The sequence below is a fragment of the Taeniopygia guttata genome, chromosome 10 (genome assembly GCF_048771995.1).
Source record: "Taeniopygia guttata chromosome 10, bTaeGut7.mat, whole genome shotgun sequence".
NCBI classification, from domain to species: domain Eukaryota; kingdom Metazoa; phylum Chordata; class Aves; order Passeriformes; family Estrildidae; genus Taeniopygia; species Taeniopygia guttata.
In genome coordinates, this window is record NC_133035.1 from 1,030,466 (window position 1) to 1,050,176 (window position 19,711).

General features: G+C 42.1%; 1 protein-coding gene across 1 annotated transcript in view; it reads right to left on the minus strand.

The window, feature by feature from the left end:
* Nucleotides 1–15,023, minus strand: part of ETFA (electron transfer flavoprotein subunit alpha) — a 29,498-nt gene extending 14,475 nt beyond the window's left edge. Inside the window, exons 1-9 of the mRNA XM_002191918.7 lie at nucleotides 14,875–15,023; nucleotides 8,926–9,075; nucleotides 7,079–7,160; nucleotides 6,889–6,971; nucleotides 5,309–5,408; nucleotides 4,015–4,125; nucleotides 2,763–2,864; nucleotides 1,887–1,955; nucleotides 837–919 (exon numbers count right to left, since the gene is read on the minus strand). Coding sequence (XP_002191954.2) covers nucleotides 837–919; nucleotides 1,887–1,955; nucleotides 2,763–2,864; nucleotides 4,015–4,125; nucleotides 5,309–5,408; nucleotides 6,889–6,971; nucleotides 7,079–7,160; nucleotides 8,926–9,075; nucleotides 14,875–14,913 — 819 coding nt within the window. The 5' untranslated portion in view covers nucleotides 14,914–15,023. The remainder of the gene's footprint in view (nucleotides 1–836; nucleotides 920–1,886; nucleotides 1,956–2,762; nucleotides 2,865–4,014; nucleotides 4,126–5,308; nucleotides 5,409–6,888; nucleotides 6,972–7,078; nucleotides 7,161–8,925; nucleotides 9,076–14,874) is intronic.
* Nucleotides 15,024–19,711: the final 4,688 nt, after the last annotated feature.

Below are 19,711 nucleotides of genomic sequence, written 5' to 3' on the forward strand. Positions count from 1 at the left end.
GTACCCTTGACAGATCATCACATTTCAGTGTGGGCTCTGCCACACGCTGAGGTGAGCTACATTTGTACCTTCCTATTCACAAACACTCAAATGTGCTTTATCTGGCTACAGCTTTCCTTGTATGTTCTCGCATCATAAAGAACAATGAAAGAAATCCCAGACTTCTGCACAACAGAAAGCCCCACACAGATACAAAAAGAAATCAGTCCCCTGTGATCCTGGGATGCAGAAATAGCACAAAAATATGTGCAGCATGTTATTACCCAATACTGAGCCATTCAGAGTACGTCCTTCTTGGTATTCCACTCTACAGCAGCCAATCTGTAGATTATTCCTCTCTTGAATTTCTTGCACTTTCATTTCTTACAAAAATTTTGCTTTGACTGTACTGCATTAATTCGGTAACAGTTACTAAAAGTTTTATAAAAATCATCACCTGAAAAAACCCAGAACACACAATTACAAGAGATCAAGCCACAGATTGCTGTAATTTTGAGTTTATGCCAGTAATGACATCTCTTAGCATATCATCTAGGAAGCTAAAAAAGGCTCAGGCAGCTATGAAAAAATGCAGCATGCAAACCCCTGACAAAGCTGTGTCAGAACACATCCCATTCACATCCATTCAGATTCATCCCATCAAGCAGAGATTTCCATCCCAGCTTGCTTCTGGCATTTTGCAAACGCAGTGTCAAGTGACAGTATCACAGTGGGAACACTGCTGCTCCTGTTAGGCCTGGAATTAAGACATAGCTCATCTCTAAGTGCTCGCTCTGAAGGAGAATGCATGCTAGAAGCCATCCCAGCTCTGTGCTGAGAGGTATTTCCATACTTACTGGTGCTACTATTTTGCCCGTCTGTCCGACTTGCATGTCATTAGGAACAAAGCCAGCATCAACAGCTGCACGGGAAGCTCCAACTAGTTGAAAGAAAATATTTTCAATGTTTTCTTCTAAAATATTTGTGAGCCAAATTTATATCACCATAAAAGCCCATGTATTTTACTGAAGAGTCCCACACTCTAAGGGCACATATTTAAAAACCTCCCTCTTAAAAGCTCTTATGGTAATCCCTCTCTATACCACTAGCTAAAAACTTCCAAATACTAAGTGCTAATGCACTTCATAAGCAACAGGAAATCCCTACTCCCAGCACCAAAGGCCATATATTTAAACCAAGGATTTCAATCTGGCATATTTCCATGATTTTTTTTCTTGTTGTTTTGTGAAAAGAATATTTTCCCATAAACGCCTTCCCAAAATGTTCCTTCAAGTCTGAATGGAACATATGTGCTATCTTGTATTGCTGTGAATCTCAAAAATCAGGCATGGTAAAGAAAAATATCAAAGTAAACTCAAAAATGCCATATGGACATTTAGTTAGCAAAAACACCACTTTAAAAACTAAGCCAATCATGTAAAACTATTAACGTGAATGCTAAAATTAATGGAATCAAAACATTAGCGCAAACAGTTTCTTCTTCTTTCCCTACCTTTATACAAAATACTTCACCAAAACATTGCATATGGTTTATTTTCTCCTGTTAATACAAAAGCACTGAGCCACTCAAACTACAATGTGAGTGGGATTCTGTAAAGAAGGACTAGAAATGTATATATGCAGAAAGTATCAGCTCTTCAAAATGAGCTATGACCACTTTCTGTTCTGGAGATTTGAGAAGCACAGAGAGTATTATAGGTTAGTATTTTGCTTCATACACAGGCACTTAAGTATAGTTGACAAAACTTTATCTATTACTAAACTAAGAGCATTTTAACCATTTCATAGAGACATGAAAATAAAAGACTTAAGCTAAATTCTGGTTTTAATGTGACCTGTTTAAATATAATAAACAGGGTTAAAAAAAAGGAGGAAAACAAGTTTACCTGCAGCATGCAATTGATCTGCAAGGTCATACAGCAACTTAAAATTTTCACCACTCTTCAAGCCCCTTCCTTGCAAATTAAGAACAAAAGAAGATCAAGAAATAAGAACATGTGTTTTAAGATTTTTTTTGCCTATGTAAACTTTCTGTATGAGTATTAGCATTTGCAAACACTCAAAGATATGATTGCATAGGGTATTTTTGGTTGGATACATTACTAACCAGTACTTAATATTTGGAGATTTAGCTTTTGTCTTTGCCATTAACATTTCACGTGTATAAACCAACACCACTCTGTCTTGTTTACTTCCTGCACACAGCACCATCAAGGTCATTCTCCAAAGCCAGGGAAACAATTTTTTTAACTAATTTGTGCTCCCTCTGCTGGCTTCAGGAACAAAACACTGTTGTGGGATTACTAAGAAATAATTTTAGCTGTAGGCATACAGTAAAAATCACAGCCCATCACTTGATACCTAAGGAGTAGAATACAATCAATACAGGTTTTAAAATAATTAAGGTCATTACATAATAATGTTCAGACTGACTGAAATGATCAGCAGTAATTTTGATACATAATAAATTTTGATACACGAAAAACATAATACATTTCCATCTAAAAAACAGTTCATATTGCTAAAATTTCGAAGAGGCTCATCAAATATAAAAATGTTCTTACAAAGCCTCCCAGCATATGCTAAACTCATGTATTACCTCTTTACAAAATACACATGAGGTGCTTCCCCGGTAGCCCCCATGGAATATCATCATTTCTTTTTTTTAATGTATTACATAACAGTGTTCTGCTACAGCCACGATATACCAAGAGGTGCCATTAGTGCAATGCAGCCTCAGTCGGGTCACTGTGCTCACTCACCCCCTGACACAACCACTCTGGCACTGGTGAGCTCCGGCCGGTCGCTCTTCGTCAGCTTCTGCTCAATCCACTCCGAGATACCCACGGGTGGCGGGGGGGTCACTGCAGTCACCACATGAGCCCAACGCCCACAAGGAAATTGAGAAAGCATGTGTTTTCAAACTGAAACCTGAGCTCATGCTTAACTCAAAGTTCATTCTACAATCGATTCTACCTCGAGCTTTTGCCGAGTCTCAGCAGTTGCTCCTGGCACTGAGTAACGAGCCTTGTTCACCAGCTGTGCTCAGGGAACCTACAGCACAAACTGCACTACAGGGAATTCTGCTGTACAAGTGCTACACACTGACACCAACCCAGCAGAACAAGTGTGAGCCTTACCATCACAGGCAGACACGCCGCTCAGGCTACACACCAACAATGCAACACACTAATTCAGTAACGTTTGAATTCTGCCAGCCACAGATGTTAGGAAATACGGGATAGTTCAGAGGCAGGGACTAAGCCACAAAACAAAAAGGCTCGCAGTGAAAAACAGCAGAGGTCACCAAAATGGAACAGGTTAACCAGAGTAGTTGTAAAGTCTCCACCTGTGGACATTCTCAAAACCTGACTGGACACAGTCCTGGGCAACTTAGTCCATGGGGCTGGCCTAGATGATCTCTAGAGACCCTTTCCAGCATCAATTACTTTGTCATTCTGTGACTGGATTTCTCAATTATCAGAGCTACACTGGCTTCATTGAATTGTAAATTGAACTGATATGGTTAAAACTGATCTAAAAAAACAACTCCGTATTCTCAAATCAATTTAAACTGCCACTAATTTAGCTTGATGATGTAATGACCTATCTCAATTGCAATATGACTAAACCAAAAATATGGAGCACCAAACACTTCTATTTTTGCTCAGTCTTGTTTTGAAAACCAATCTGGTTATTCAAACAGCTGTAAGGACAAACTTGTCCTTACTTCAAGTTTCAAAACTGCAGTGGCAGACGTTTAGGCAGTGGAACAAGCATGGATTTCAGCACAGATAATCTCATTTCTGGTCAAGGACAAGGAAGTAACTGTGCAGATAATCTGTATCTTCTCTTACCAGACATCACTAAAAAGTGCAAGCACCTGTATTTAAAAGTATAAAGCCAACATGATGACAATCAGTTTGCTTTGACAAATCCTTCTACAAAACACCATGCAGTGAGCAAAACTAACTCTATTAAACAAAACAACGGCATCGCAGAACAGATACTCACACTTTTCTACACTGGCATTACCACCACTCACTGGAGCAGCCTCAAATGAAGTTCCCCGTACAGTAAACACTTTGATTGCTTCATCACACTGCACAGTGCAAATAATATTTCCTAAAAAAAGGGACATTAAAATTTTAAATATTATCAGACATACTGTGCTTTAAAAAAAAAACCCAAAATTAATATCAAAACCACATTAGCAATTGTACTAGCATATGGAACATCCACCAAGGTACTTCCCAAAATTGTAGTTTTAGATGACTAAAACTTGGCACTTAATAAATAGAGATTACAAATACTTTCATTTATGTTTTAGCCCCGTGTTTCTAAAGTATGAATACAAATCATCTATTTTTAAAGGAGACAAAGCATTCAAATAATCTCTTATGAATGAGATTTTAAATTTCAGAATGGATGAAAAAAACACCTTTGAAAATGGCATTCTTACACATAAAGAATGTCTGTAATTCAAAGTAGATCTTTTATCCTGTTGCGTTAATTCATCAGAACTGAAGACAATGAGGCCTCCTCCAAGTATCTGTGGGACTGTGTTTCTCTCTATAATATAATACTTCGCACTGGAGGCTGCAGGGAATGCTAAAAGAAAAAATGCTGCAACATTCATAAAAATTCAACTATTCATAAACAAGTCATCTTGAAACTGTGAATTACTGGGAAGTAACTTAAAGTGCAGTACTAAACCACATTCCAGTACCATAATTCAAAATGTAATACCCTGCTGGTACATGTGGTACAATCTTAAGAAACACAAGCTAATGAGCCAATATTTAAAATAAAACACAGTGTCAGCCAAGCATTAGAGAAACAAGACTGAAAAAATAATTACAAATTAAGGTAATTAAATATTAGAAATAATTCATTCAATGTCTTCGTAATTAGAAAAAATAACCCTGTGGTATCTTAAATCAGCACTAATGCTAGTCTTATTAAATAAAGCTGGACAACTAACCTGATGTCTTATGCTTTCCAAAACCTGACCAGAAGGGCATTAACAAACACAGTCCATGGAAAGGATGGGACCAAATTCTGTTCCTTAAGGTGACAGACATGGGTTTGACATGCTGCTACCAAAGCCCTTGGAATTATTTGCTTTCTCACACAGGGAGCATCATGTCCATCCCCAGGCTTCATTTTTTATGAGTCACAGCAATTGAGATTGTAAAGGGAAAACTCCTATCATATTCCAAGGTTTTAACATTAGGATCACGTAGAAAAATTAGCACTACTGGATTCTTAATTGGACAAATACCACACAGCTTTTATGATTACCCACCTGCATAGATAGTTCTCACAAAAGTATCTGGGGACTTAATTTCAATAATATCAGAAACAGGGGCAACATCAAGCTTGCCAGCCACTCTGGGAATAAGATTCTAGAAGTTAGAGATGACAAGTTAGCAAAGTAAGCAAAGTAAAACACACATGGTCAGTAAAAGAACACTGCTGACCCAATTTTAGCTTCATATGGCTGTGTATGGCTCTAAGACATCTAGAACTAAGATTTTTGAAGGGCTACTCATGTAGCTTTAGCAGCCAAATAAAACCCCATTACTGTAATAACATTAGACATTTTACGAGACTTACTGTAAGTAAACCCTTAATTCAATATCTTAAATTAGGAGACTTATTTGCTTCAAATATTCTAAAACTGAATATAGATGCCATTTACTCAGAAAAATGACAGTTATGGATTGATGAGGTCTTGGCACTTCAAGGGGGAAAAAAATGGTGCTTTTGGAAGTTAGATGCCAGAAATTATAGGAAAAAAACCCTGCACTCTTCCGTCCAAAGCAAAAAAAAAAAATTTAATTTAATATTAAAGTATATATTCTCTTGCTCCAAAATTTACTCCAGAAAATTAATTAGCACCTTTAGAGTGGGAAGAAATATAAAAAGAGCAGCAGAAATGATGAAGAAATTAATGGTAAGATGATTATTCACTTTTTGTCTGCCTCCTAATCTGGTACATGAAAAAAGGCCCAGGTCTGAAATCTTTACTCACACGAAGCACTCAAAAATGGCAGTGTAAGCTTTAAAGCAAAAGCCATTAACTCCTACTATGACACTGCAGTTTAAAACAAAAAGAAGAAAAAAAAAAGAAAATAAAATTTAAAACCTAAGGCTTAATTTCTCATAGAAAAACACAAGCATGTGGATTGCTATTGATTAGAAGTGAAAGCAGTCAGACAGAAGGCCGATGTGATTACCTGTCCTACATCGGCAAGATTTCTGAAGGATCCTTTTTTCTAATTTACTGCACCACAATGTTGCCCAGATTCTTAATACTGAGGCCTTCCATGCACTTATAAACACATCCCCAAAAAAAAAGTTTCTTTTAAATTGTATTTTCATTAAAAGCCATCCTGGTTGGAACTAAGATCTGTTATTTATATATGTTTACAGACATTTCAACATCCATGACTTATATCACAGATGCAAATCCCACTCCAAAAAAAAAAGTTTGCTTCCAATAGGTTTGCACACTTTCATTTCAACATGAAAATAACAGATTTTTCATCCCAATTTGCTGTGCTTTTCCTTACAATTTTCATGCTTTCAGATCACTTAATCCGTCTGCCTTACTGCACATTTTGCCTTGTGTCAATAGGGTTGGCTGGTTACCACAGAATATTTCTTCTACGCTATTTTTTTCAAATCAGCTCATAAAAGAACTCAAACATGAATCATTAAATCTAACTAATGACCTCTTAAGCAAACTACTGTAAAATAGTTTGCTAATGCAGAACTGTCCATGGCTTATCTCTCTCAGGCCTTTGATTCACACTCTTACATACAGCAGCGTCTGTCTCTTTTCTACAAGAACTTTTTGATGCTCTTTGATCTAATACTTACCTTCCCAAAGGCAGATGCTCCGGCACAAATGTGGGTGTAATTAAATTTTTTATGAGTTTCCACAATCAAGGGAGTCAGCTCCTCTGAGAATAAAAATATATTGCTCAGAATTTACAACTATCTTATTTTCAATCACAACTACCCAAATAAATTTCTTTTATCAATAGGTAAGAACAAGAACAACTCTCACCTGCTAGAAATCCCTTGTACACATCATGCTGAGCCACGAGAACTTTTGCAACGCCCTGCACTTTGCTGAGTTCTGATGCTACCTGTGATCAGAAGTGAATTATTATTAGTTGTGTTTTAACAGGCACCACAAATATGTAATAACGTAGTCCCCACTGCAAATAGCTCACAGCCTATAGATTCAGAAAACCAGAACCAAAAGTACATCAATTTCAAAATCAGTACCGACCTGAAAGGGATGAAATGCAGGTCTTCTGACCCACAGCATAGCGCCTCATGGGACAATGAAAATGAGTTTGTGAATGAGAGCGAACGGAGCAAATCACACTGGGGAGAACTTTCCTCCTGCGTGCAGGGCTCCACACCGACCCCAGCATTTCTTACTGCAGCCAGCAACAGCCACCCAAAGGATTACTGCTCAGTGTTCCAATACAATCACCAAGAAAACAATCCTACTTTCTTTTAGATCAGTCAGTATCTACCATACAAATACAAATGTACAATGCTGTTATGATTTTTGTCCAAATTCTAGGAGCAACCCTTTGTTTGCATCTGACTTTTTGCCCACTGAAGCAATGTGAATTTTCAATTTATATTTATGCTTTTTTTTTTTTTTTTTTTTTTTTTTTTTTTTTGAATTGGCACAAGTGAAGTTTAAATGATAAAAGGGTTACTGCAGATCAGAGAGAAGAGGACTGACAGCAAGGTCTGGAGACCACATGCATCACCCAGAAACAGTGTAGTTTTACTGAGTTTGATGAGTATCAGTTTACCCTCAAAAATTAACAAAAGGAAATAAAGAAAAAAACCCTAGTAGCTGCTACAGAATATCTGTTTGAGTCACTGGCTCTTAAATAAAAATCTCTAAGCCTTTGTTTTTTATAAAATACTTTTCCCCACCATAACATACAGACTCCATATATTTAGCATTAAAACAAACAAACAAAACATTCACAATCTTTTTTCTCCTATGCAAGTGCATAAAATAAGGAGAATTAAAGACACATGTGAGGCAATTATTTCTTTTTTTTGTTTTTCATTTTCTTGATTTAGATAAATATTTGCTTCATCTCCACCTTAAACACCTGAATAGCTACTGAGGTTTCTCCAACTATTTGTGAGTAAGCTGCTCTAAGTATGCCTTCTTCATGAGATACTACTTGTTCCTTTCAAAATAACAGTGCATAAACAGTATGCAAGTGTTAGGCACAGTTTTTTGTATTTCTACTGCTCACACCATACAAAGTCACACTGGAATAAAAGTGCCACTAACGTACTAAGGACATTGCCTCTAGAATTGGCACATCAGAATTACACTAAAAATACACAGCTAACATACAAGGAACTTTTTACTACATGAGCTATGTGATAAAGTCAAGAAGCACTAATTTCAGAATTTCAGGTTGCAAACACTCTACACAACTAGTGACTGGTTAGTAACAGCAACTTGCTCAAAAGCCCAATTTATCACTGTTGTTTCACTTCTGCTGGTTTCCATTTAAACAAGCAAAAGCTTCTTTCCAAATTCTTAGCACTGCAATATTTGTCATTTAAACTTTACAGAAACCTATCTTGTTTTAAAAGTTAATTGTCCTTTAGTCCTATAAAAATTTGCTTGCTCAAGCATGTAACAACCATTATTGATACCGTCCCCTGTGAAATGAAATCTATATCCCTATTTTCTCTTTAGAAGAGAAGCAGTTCCAAGTGCAGGACTTTTCTGGCAGATTAGCAACTCCTGGCACGGTTTCTCCTGACTACAGATTATCTTTGAGGCTGCCCGAGATGCTGCCAAGTGTTGTTGCACTGCATTCTTTATTTCATTGGTATGAAAATAGCATTTCCTACCTTGTCACAGCTGGTACCAGCCACCAGACAGGAAACCTCCCCTCCCAAGCTCTTTGCCGCAGTGATGGTGTTGAGGGTGATGGGTGTGAGGGACTCATTGTTGTGTTCTGCCACCACCAAGGTGCTCTGGGACCTCCGCAGCACCGACGCCTGCAAAGGAACAGAGACACACGAGCAGGAAACTCAGCACTGAAATAAAAACTGTTCCTCTGGGAGTCCAAGGCTTTACAGAAATTCATCACTTATACAAATCATAAAACACTGCTAGCCTCATTCTAGAAAATTTTTATTAAGAGAATACATAGGGTGATACAAAAAGGAAAAGTCAAACCTGCTTGACTTCAGCTTGTGTGTAACGTGCTGTGCTTAAACTGATGAAACTCCACAGGAAAATACCAAACAAAATTAAGAAAAACATTTTAACACATTACATTCAAGCTCAGTCAATCAACTTAACCAAGTACCTTAAAGACTGAGGATTAGACAAACAAGAGTAAGACACAATGAAATCTACAGCTGCAAATAAATATTTACTTGGTTTTCTAGGGTGGTTCTCTGGCAGTTTTTTATTATAAGTTTTAAACAAAATCTAGCTACAGAACCCACTTTTATATTTAGAGGCAAAATTTTATGCAGTGGCTGGATGAAAATTAAGCAGCAGGGGCTGACAGCCTGAAAACACACTAGGAGAAATCTTTATAGGCATCAGGTTCACTTTTCCCTCTTTTCCTTCAAAACATCTGAGCACTTAGTCTACTATCACAATTTAACGGTACTTAACAATTTTGACCAATTCACCATCCATACACAAACTTGAGCTTCTAAAGCAAAAATGAAAGAAACAAAAAAGAAAAAAAGGCAAAAAACTGCCATAAAACCAAACCAAAATATTCTAAATTTTGAGACCTTCCTCTCTAATATTCGGGTGTATCTGTGAAAAGCACTATTCCTCCAAGCCTAATACTAGGGTAGGGAAACCATTTTGGATGGGAACAGGAATAACGTCTCTCAAGTGTTTGTTTACCCTACATAAAGCCCAACTGAAGACTTCAGTTATGATCAATGTAGGATGGAACACATGGAAAACAAAGTAAATTCATTAATATAACCAAGGAACAAATACTAACACAATGCTGAAGATGCACAAACACTACTTTTTAAAATTTACATTCCAACCCCATCTCTCCTCGTGCCAAACAGGCACTTGCCTACAACCCTAAATAAAATAAGCCTCAGAAAATACAAGAGGCTAAAATTTGCACCTGGATTTCAACCCCATAAAGCCTATCAACATACTGAATTTCAAACACAGAAAGAAAATCCCAAGGACTTCCCTGAAGCTAATCACAGTGCACAAATAAAAATACAAGGATACGTTTTTGCAGAATCTGGATCATAATTTGTCCTTTTGATTAAAACAATAAGATTCTTGTAAAAGTGCTCTGCATTTAATCTCTTATGCTTAAGGTTAAGCATAATGCTTATGCTTGCTGTGATTTAATATTCTAAGCTCCTTTGAAACCAATTGCCAGTAACAAAATATTTACTGCCACTATAGATCAGACACTGTATTTTTGATTATGTTTCATACATCATCCACAATAAAAGTAACGAAATTTTAGTCACCATTTGAAGAATAAATCCATGCCTTTGTGGCAAAAAGCCCACTCTCCAATGATTTACAGTTGTGTCATAGGGTAAAGTGGACCATATTCCTGGAAAATCCTCAAGTTTTCAAATTTCCAAAGGGAGACACATGCATTTTAAACACATTTATTTCTGCCTATAGTATCATTTTTCCCTAAATAAGCACTGCACTAGCACCATCATTCTGTCAAACCATTCTAGAATAAACTGAGAAATAATTGTTTTTCAGCCAAAACGAATACGAGCAATAGAAGTTGCTTAAGCAGAGTGGCTATTACAGCATTAATCAGGTATTATTCCTAAACCTATAATCCCATATTTTATATTTGTGGGAATATACACAATATGCACACCAGAAGGTCACTTCATGGATGACATTTCTGAACATAAAGACAAGACCAGATTCAAAATAAATTTAAAGTCACATTATATGACAAATGAGGTTTCTATGTGAGTCTGAATTTTATATACTAGGACACATTAAATAATTTTCTCAATAAACGAAACCAAACCAAACTGACTTTCGTTATTTATAATAAAGAATCTGCAGTAAAATCAGAGGGTAATGAATCCAGTCATATGGTCCTGGAAACTAAGAATCTGCAATGAGTCAATGGTAGAACACACAGTTATTTTGATGAAGTTACTGTCCAGTTGGATGTGTGGGAGAGCAGCCCATCACTTCACTGACATCATTTCTGCTCTTGGGCAGGATGTCTGCTTAGGAAGCCTAAATAAAATAGGAAGGTAGAGAATAAACCTAACCAGCTGGCAGCAAGGAAAGAAAACACTAGAAATAAGACACACAGATCAATCAAAGTGTTGAAAGCAATGCCTTAAGAAGGAACTGCACTCAGTGCTTGAGCCACTGAAGGTTCCTGGTGAAAACCAAGCCCTAGAAAATCAGGCTACCCACAGAAATCACCTCCAGATAAACATCCCACCAACTTGGGCACCTGAGTAGCTTCTGCAGCATGACAGCAGGTAATGACATCCCAGCAACACGGAGGTCGAACTGGGAAGTTTATTTTCCTCGGGTTAAGGTACAAATCACAGATAGACACCTATGTTTCCTCTACAGCAAAAACATCTGCACTTCCTCTCTGGTGAAAACTCTGGACAGTGACTCAGTTTATACCAAAACTAACATTTGTGAGTGAAAACCACCAAGAATTTCCAACTCCCTCTTCCCTCCTCAGTATTTACTGTAGAGCAAACTTGGCCTCTGACTTCCAGATGTCTAAAAGTTCCTAAGATTAACTCAGATGTGCAATATTAATCAATTAAGCCACTTGCAAAATAGCCACAGATTCACTGCACTGATTGTCTCAAGTTTCCCCAAAGCACCGTTTTGCTCCCCACTGATAAACACATAAATGTTTTCCAAACAGAGCACAAAAATTTTAAGTACAATATCTGGATTTCTAGGCTCCAGACAAAATACCAGATTGGTCACTGCTACTGTCACAGTGTAACATCAGCAATCTGGGCACATCCAGTACACGTGCACAGGTGAAGCCAACACCACACACATCCTGCAGCACTAAATGTGCACAGGTGATCTGCTCTTCACACAAAGCCACTGCAAAGGGAGCAGCTGTGGCCTTTCAGCACACAGCCAGGCCATGAACAGCACTCATGCCCAGCACCTCTTACAGATAGATTTGCTGCTTGTATGCTAAAAAACAGCCCTGTCAAGAGCTGGGAAAACCCAGAGGGAAGTGCCATAAATCTTTGCTTGCTGCTTGGTGAGATTGGTATGCAGCACCCGTGGCCTCTGCTGGCAACACTAGTGGCTGTCCACAGCCTGCTCCAAGGACATTCATTAATAACACCGGAATTAGGAAATCGGCTCCAGCTGAAACATGTGACAGACACAACAACACAAGATGTGTCAGCCAAAAAGTTGTCCCAAGAAATGCCAGAGATGCAGCAGGTGAATTCCACATAGCCCCACGCTCCAAATATGCATCAATAACAAACAGGTTGCTAGAAACTTCACCTCAGAAAAGAAAGTTTGTCTTTCTTTAGAAGAGCCACTGGAAGTTACAGGAACAAAACCAAAACAGACATTCACAAGAGCACCAAACAACTGGACCCACAAAGGTATCTCTAGAGAGTATTTACTTAGTTGTAAAAGCAAACTGGGTAGAAGATAAAATTTTAAAACTGCTTATTAGGAATTCTGGATCTCATGGAGAACCACTAACACAGGACAAAGTTCCCAAGAAAGAGCTCCAGAAACTAGTAATTGGGGTATTACTAAAGATAAAGGCTACATTCCTAAACGACAAAGCAATGCCAAAGTAAGACACAGTCTTGTAGCTGTAAAATTTTAAACTAACTAAATAAATCTGGTAAACTCAGAGAGAAGGGAACTCAAGAATATACTTCTAGAACCTCTCTAAAGACCTGGCTACAAAAGCGGTCTAAGAGACAGCACTGTAACTCCAGGAAACACTAATAAGAAAAACAACACTAAAGGCACCTGAATTAAAAAGGAGCTATAACTGCAGCAAAGAACAACAAGAAAAAATAAAACCACTTTGCAAAAAGGATTTGGCAATCATAATAAGGACTTAATTTTACAGGGGGATTGAAGCAGCAAGAGAAAGACAAAATACACAATAAACTTCTCCAAATACACCCCATGCAAACCAATAAAAATCAACAAAGCTATTTTGAAATACAACACCGAGTACATTTCAACACAGGGACGTCCCTAAATCACTTATTCCCACCTCTGCACCAAGTTTCTGTGCACTTGCAGTCTCATTCCTCCTCAGTATTCCCATCTTTAAGTTGTACAAAAGTTCAACTTTCCTTCCTGCTCATACTTCATAGGTCTCTCTCATCTTTTTCTCTAGACTCCACTCAATCTTGAGCTATAAGCGTCAGCAGGGCTAAACTTTGCACTTTTCAAAAACTGAAACAAAACCTGTGAGTTTGTTTCACTTCTGTCACAGACTACATTATTACACATACACTGAAGATGCACACAATGTTTTTTTACTAGCCTTATTTTACAAAGTTACTAGTTTACACGTGTATGGCTGAAAACCAGGCAGCTGACCTCTCACATGCCCAGGCCATGAAACTGAATTGTGCAGTGAGCATGTGAATAAAGTACTGTTTACATAATAGCAGTACCATATGATTCAGAGATCAAGACCTTTGCTCTACAAAGCCTGCAGCCTAACGACAACTGGCACATGCTCATGATTATAATAGCATTTTCTGATTAATTCAATCACATCTCACCTAACCTACCTTTGCTCATCTTTTAAGAGATTTTTATTACCTGAAACCACTTAATATATGCATAACTACTATTTTAGAGCTGTACTGAACCGTATTACCTGTAAAAGCCTTGGAGAGCTCAAAAAGAGACTTGCGAGACTTAAAGTTGCTTACAAGGGCTATTTTTACACAGTTCTAGTGGAGGGGGTATCTCCTAGTGCATAGTAAGAGACTGAACAGATATTTGGGGACATCTCATCAATCATCTACTCCAATTAACCTTGAGTTCACCTAGACCTTGGTAAAGCAGCCACGATGACACACCAAGCAGCAAGTGGCCTCCAAAAGCCCAGCACTCCTCCCAGCTGAGCAACATGAAGGTCAAACTGCAGAAGCAACAGGTGTTTTGCATTAGTTTCATCCACAAGTTGTGATCATTAAGGCAATCACATTTCTGCACAGGTGTGACTGAGAAACGGTGGATACACATACAGTACTGCAGAAAGCCTCTCCCTGGGCCACTAACATACTTCTAAGTATTCTTAAGAGTTTACAGTAACTTTAGAAGTCTTCTCCACCTGTTGCTCAGCTTGTCCTGCTCAAGGGTGGATGCGAGCGCTCGCCGGGAGTGCTCACTCCCAAAAGTTCGGGACTTGTCTGCCACCTGCGTCAGCTTCCCACACGGGACATCGGTCCTCAACTCCTGCCTGCCGTGACCGCCGCAAAGGGCTTCTGGAGCATGCTGTGTCCGCTCCGAAACTTTATTTTTAACAGACAGAGCGGGAGGGGAGTCCCGAGTGGGAGAAGTCCGAGCCCGGCGGCGCACGGCGCTCGCCCCTCAGAGACCCCCTCGGCCACCGCCGCCGGGCGGGAGGAGCCCGGCCCCGCGCCCCCTTCGCGCCATGAGGCAGGGCCCGCCCGGCCGGGACGGCCCCGCTCGGGGCACAGGGCCCGGGGCACAGGGCTCGGGGCACAGGGCTCGGGGCACAGGGCTCGGGGCACAGGGCTCGGGGCACAGGGCTCGGGGCACACCGCACGGCCCGGGGCTCGCCCCGCACTCACCGCCCGCCGCAGCCGCTGCGCCGCCGCCGCCCGCAACATGGTTCCGCCGGCCCGCACCGCGCCGCTCTCGCGAGAGCGCGACGGCCCCGCCCCGCCGGCCCATTGGACCGACCGCCGAGCCAATGCGCGGCAGCGGCGGCGCGGGCGGAACGCGGCGGAGAGCGCGGAGCGGCCGCGCCACGGCCCCGCCGCCCGCCGAGCCCCGGTCTGCTCTGCCCTGCCCCGCTGAGCCCGCCGAGCCCCGCTCTGCCCTGCCCCGCTCTGCCCCGCTCCGTCCGCTCTGCCCCGCTCTGCCCTGCCCTGCCCTGCCCCGCGCCGCCTGCCGAGCCCCGCTGAGCCCTGCCCCGCTGAGCCCTGCCCCGCTCTGCCCCGCCGAGTCCCGCTCTGCCCTGCTCTGCCCAGCCCCGCCCTGCCTCGCCGAGCCCCGCTCTGCCCCGCCGAGCCCCGCTCCGCCCGCCGAGCCCCGCTCCGTCCGCTCTGCTCCGCCGAGCCCCGCTCTGCCCTGCCCCGCTCCGCCCGCTCTGCCTCGCCGAGCCCCGCTCTGCTCCGCTGAGCCCCGCTCTGCCCCGCTCTGCCCTGCCCCGCTCTGCTCCGCTGAGCCCCGCTCTGCCCCGCTCTGCCCTGCCCCGCTCTGCTCCGCTGAGCCCCGCTCTGCTCTGCCCCGCTCTGCCCCGCCGAGCCCCGCTCCGCCCGCCCGTCTCTCCGAGCCGCCCGCTGTCCCCGCTCACGGCCGGCTGCCCCCTGCCCCCTGTGCTCCGGTACAGCCGCCTCTGTCCCGCGGCCCGGCTGGCTGTGTACGCCCGCACTGTACGGCCCGGGCCGTACCGGCGGCAAGAGCAAAGTTGCCGCTGCCGTAGGGCCCAAACTGAGCCGGTACCAGCGCCAGCCTCCTGCGGCCGCCTTCGCACGGTTCCCCCGCGCTGCTTCCGCAAAGGGTTACGGCCTTTAAAGAGAAGAAAACATCCGAGAGCAGAGTTATGCCTTCAAATGCCGGTGCTCCTTGCCAGATCCTGTCCTCAACCAGTGAAATGTGCCTTGCGAGGAGAAAGGACAAGTCTTACTTTAGGCTCTGGAGCCAACAGCAGCCTGGGGACTGGCCCCGCCTGTGGCTGCCCAGAGCTGCCGGAGCCCCCCGGCCGCGCTCCCCACACCAGAGGTGCAGCAAAAGCAGCAGAGATCATGTAGGGACGCTGCAAAGGCCAGATGTCACCGTGTTTCTCAAATGCCGCGCCCCTCCAGTTGTCCAAACCGCACCAAAATTCAAAGACCAGTCAGGTACCACGAGTCCTGGATGGCATCCTCTCACCACGACAGATTTCTGGCTCCTCACCCACATCCCTGTGCTTGGCCCCAAGCAACAGTAAGCAGCAGCTCATGAGCGCTGAATAATTTATAGATCTATTTTATTATTATTATGATTTCCCAGAACCAAGGCAAGACATCTTGTGCCTGCCCCTTACATGGCACCAGGGTGCTCCAGGGACCAGACTGAAACTTGCTGGTTTTCCATACGCATTTTTTTTTCTGGGTGGCAAGGAGAGGGATTTAAAAATCAAGGAAGCAAAATGTTTCAGGCCAAATTCACTGCGCTGTGTGCTATGACTCTCTGAAAATGTGACGTCCTGGAGAAGCTGGCAGGAGCTGCCACACTGGACCAACTGGTCCTGCCAGCCCAGGAGCCCCAAGCACACATGGATTTGGAACACTTCAGAATGGAATTCCCATCCCAGAAATCAAAAGATAGTGAGCCACAAATGCAGTTTCTTCCTTCCCATCCTGAAGTGGCTTGGAGTGTAAAAACCCTAAACATTCCCCCCCCTCACCCTGCAATTATGACCATTGGATTGTTCCTCCAAGAATCAGCGGTGATCTTCAGCACGTCAGTGATTCGTTCTGCATTGCTGGGTCGCTGCATAAGAAGGCAAAGGCAGATTGATCAAAAAGGCTCTTCAACTTTGCCACAGTCTTGGCACAGGATCACCTTTTAAATTTATTCTGCCTTGTGATTTTCATATCGGATGCCAAAAAGTGCTGCTTTATAGCAAATGCTAACCAGGTCCAGCAACTCAAGCATCTAAATGGACAATTTACTTCGTCTCAAATGTCTCTAGAATAGAAGAAAAGCAGCTGTCCTGCATATTACAGCTCCCTGGCCCCAGAGCAGAACCTTAACTCCTCAAGCCCCAAAGGAGGGCTGCAAAGGAAAGAGCTAAAGGAGGTGGCAAACCTCCTTCAGGGCCTGTGCCTAATTATATGGATTAAAGTAGCTCCAGGGCTGGTCTGACTTCTGCCTGGTCTGGCTCCACCCTTTAGTCCCCAAAAAAGGAGGAAAACCAAATGAGCGTTTGGAGCTGCCTGTGAATCCTCTTCTGTGCAAATGACCAAGTGAAAAAAACCAATTGTTTCTATGAAGATGAGGGGGAAGATGGTTTTGCAGAAGCCCCAGTACTCTGAGAGGGGTTTAAAAAGAGGGTTACTATTTGCTGTGGCTCTTTATCACCAGTTTGAATGATGGTAAAGGTGCGGTGTTCAGAGATGCGGAGTTTTATACAGTATAGAAATCCCTATCTACACCCTAGGTAATCAAACAAATGCAACAGCAAAAGGCAAAATAAGAACATCCTAGGCATCCTTAATTTGGCCATTATGTCTTAATTGGGGTATTTTACTCATTAAAAGCGTGGCATGTAATTTCATAATCCTATTTTAGGCTCCAAAACTAAGCTTCCAACATGGACATCTCATGTGGATGAAATATTTACAACAAACATACACCTAAAAACCCCAAACCACAAGAATAAACAAAGTGATCTCATTCAAGTTGGGGCTTTACTGCCTCGCACTAAAACAAAAGTGAGCTCCTATCAAAACTAACTAAATGCATCATAGCCAATAATAAATTGATCCATTCATTGTGTGTCTGGCTTCATAGCACACACATCGTATTTTCATGAGTGACATTGCTACTCTTTAGGTCAGATTTTAGAGGTGTAGCACCACCAATTCAGAGACAAGACAGGCTTCTTATTATATTTTCTGTTTATAATTTTGATTCAAATCCTCACCAACACTTCAGATGCACAAATCCTTATTGAAACTGGCTTGATGCGGATTACAGCCTGAAGCACAAAGGAAGTCTTTATCACTTATGGCCAGTGTTTTAGGAGCTTATAACTGTAATCAGGTAGGGATTATATCAGCATGATCCATACAAGCTGAACTATGGCAAAAAGCTTTTTTCTATTTGACCTTCCCATGACAATAACAGAAATGGAAAACATGCAACAAACAGATGCCACTGAAGTAGAATCACTGTCCACGGCAGGCAGAAGTTACTACTTTGTATTTTGAAAGAAAAATTAGTCATTAATTAGTTGAAGCAGATCCTTGTATAGTGCATTGTTATCCAGGATTATTTCATTAGGATCTGCTGACCCAATTTCTTCATTGGAAAGAGAATTACATTTTTTCACACTATTGGGATTGGGGAAAAGAAAAAATAATAACACAGATTACTCTAACTTTTAAAAATATGTTTGCAAACACGGAGAGGTACCTGTATTGGTATCTCTACAGATGCCAAATGAAACAAGGACCATTACAAATATGTAGTGATGTCTTCTCTAGAATAGGATTTTGGTTTTCTTAAAATACATAATTCCTAATTAAAACATATGGAATCCAGCTAATACAGCCTCATGACTAAGGGATTTATGAAGAGCAGGACTTTTTTTTTATTACTGCTATGATGGTCCCCTCTGTCACAGGTTATCCTTAGCTTACTCCTCCCGCAATCACCCTGGGGATAGCTGACTCAGGTAAATTAAAAGACCTTCATTTGGGAAGCTTCCCCAACACACGAAAGGATTCGCCTCCTAATCTGTCAAAATCCAATAAAGTTAAAGCAACTGCAACCTGCTGACAGCTCAGCAGGACCCCCAAACCAATGGACAGGACCAGCACCAGACAGGACTAAAATCCACCTTGGAAGCAGCAGCAGGAGAGGTTGCTGCTGCTGCAATATTTTGTATCCAAGTGCTGTGAACTCACGGGGTCTGTGTGGTTCGGCCACCCCAGGACGTTGCTGGTCCCCCTGCACTCAGCCCCTGCCCAAGACACGAGTTGTACACAAGGAGAGATGTGTGTCCCTAGAGCCCTGCTCTCTGCCCCTCATCTTCACTGGCACAACTCATCTCCACACGTCTGACACCGTAGGTCCTTTATAATAAACCACCACAGGTGTGTGGTTTATTAGTGCTCCTCTCAGATCACCTTCCAGCCACTCATTTGCATGGCTCTGAGCAGCAGCTGCTCTTTCATGAGGCCCTACAGAAGCCTTTGGAAGGGGACAATGCCACAAGCCCTGCTTACAAAGTACAGGACAGCAGAAAGGGCTCCCCCAAAGCTACCCCATAGCAGGGACAACCCTTCTAATACTGAGCCTACAAAATCACCACGGACAGGCATTTTCTCTTTTTTATAAACTACTCTCCCTTGCTAATAATTTCCATGTGCCAGTCAAGTAACAAGGGAGCTGGGAGTAACGGGAGTAACGTCACGCTGCATATTCCTAAAGAACAAGATCACCTGAGGAGTTCAAGAAACCCTTTCTGCCAAGCTCACAGGCAAAATGGGACACTCATAACCTCCTGAAAGCAAAGGCTCAGGTTACCTTGGAAGGCAACTTGTCCTGCTCAGGAGTGATGGTGTTTTGTGGAGGACAAGGGAAACAATGCTGGTGAGAAGAGATCTGCTGCCCTCCCAGTGCAGACGCCTGGATGGGGTTTTACAACCTGCCAACCTCCTTCTGCACGTAGATTGCCTTGTTGTTAATGGC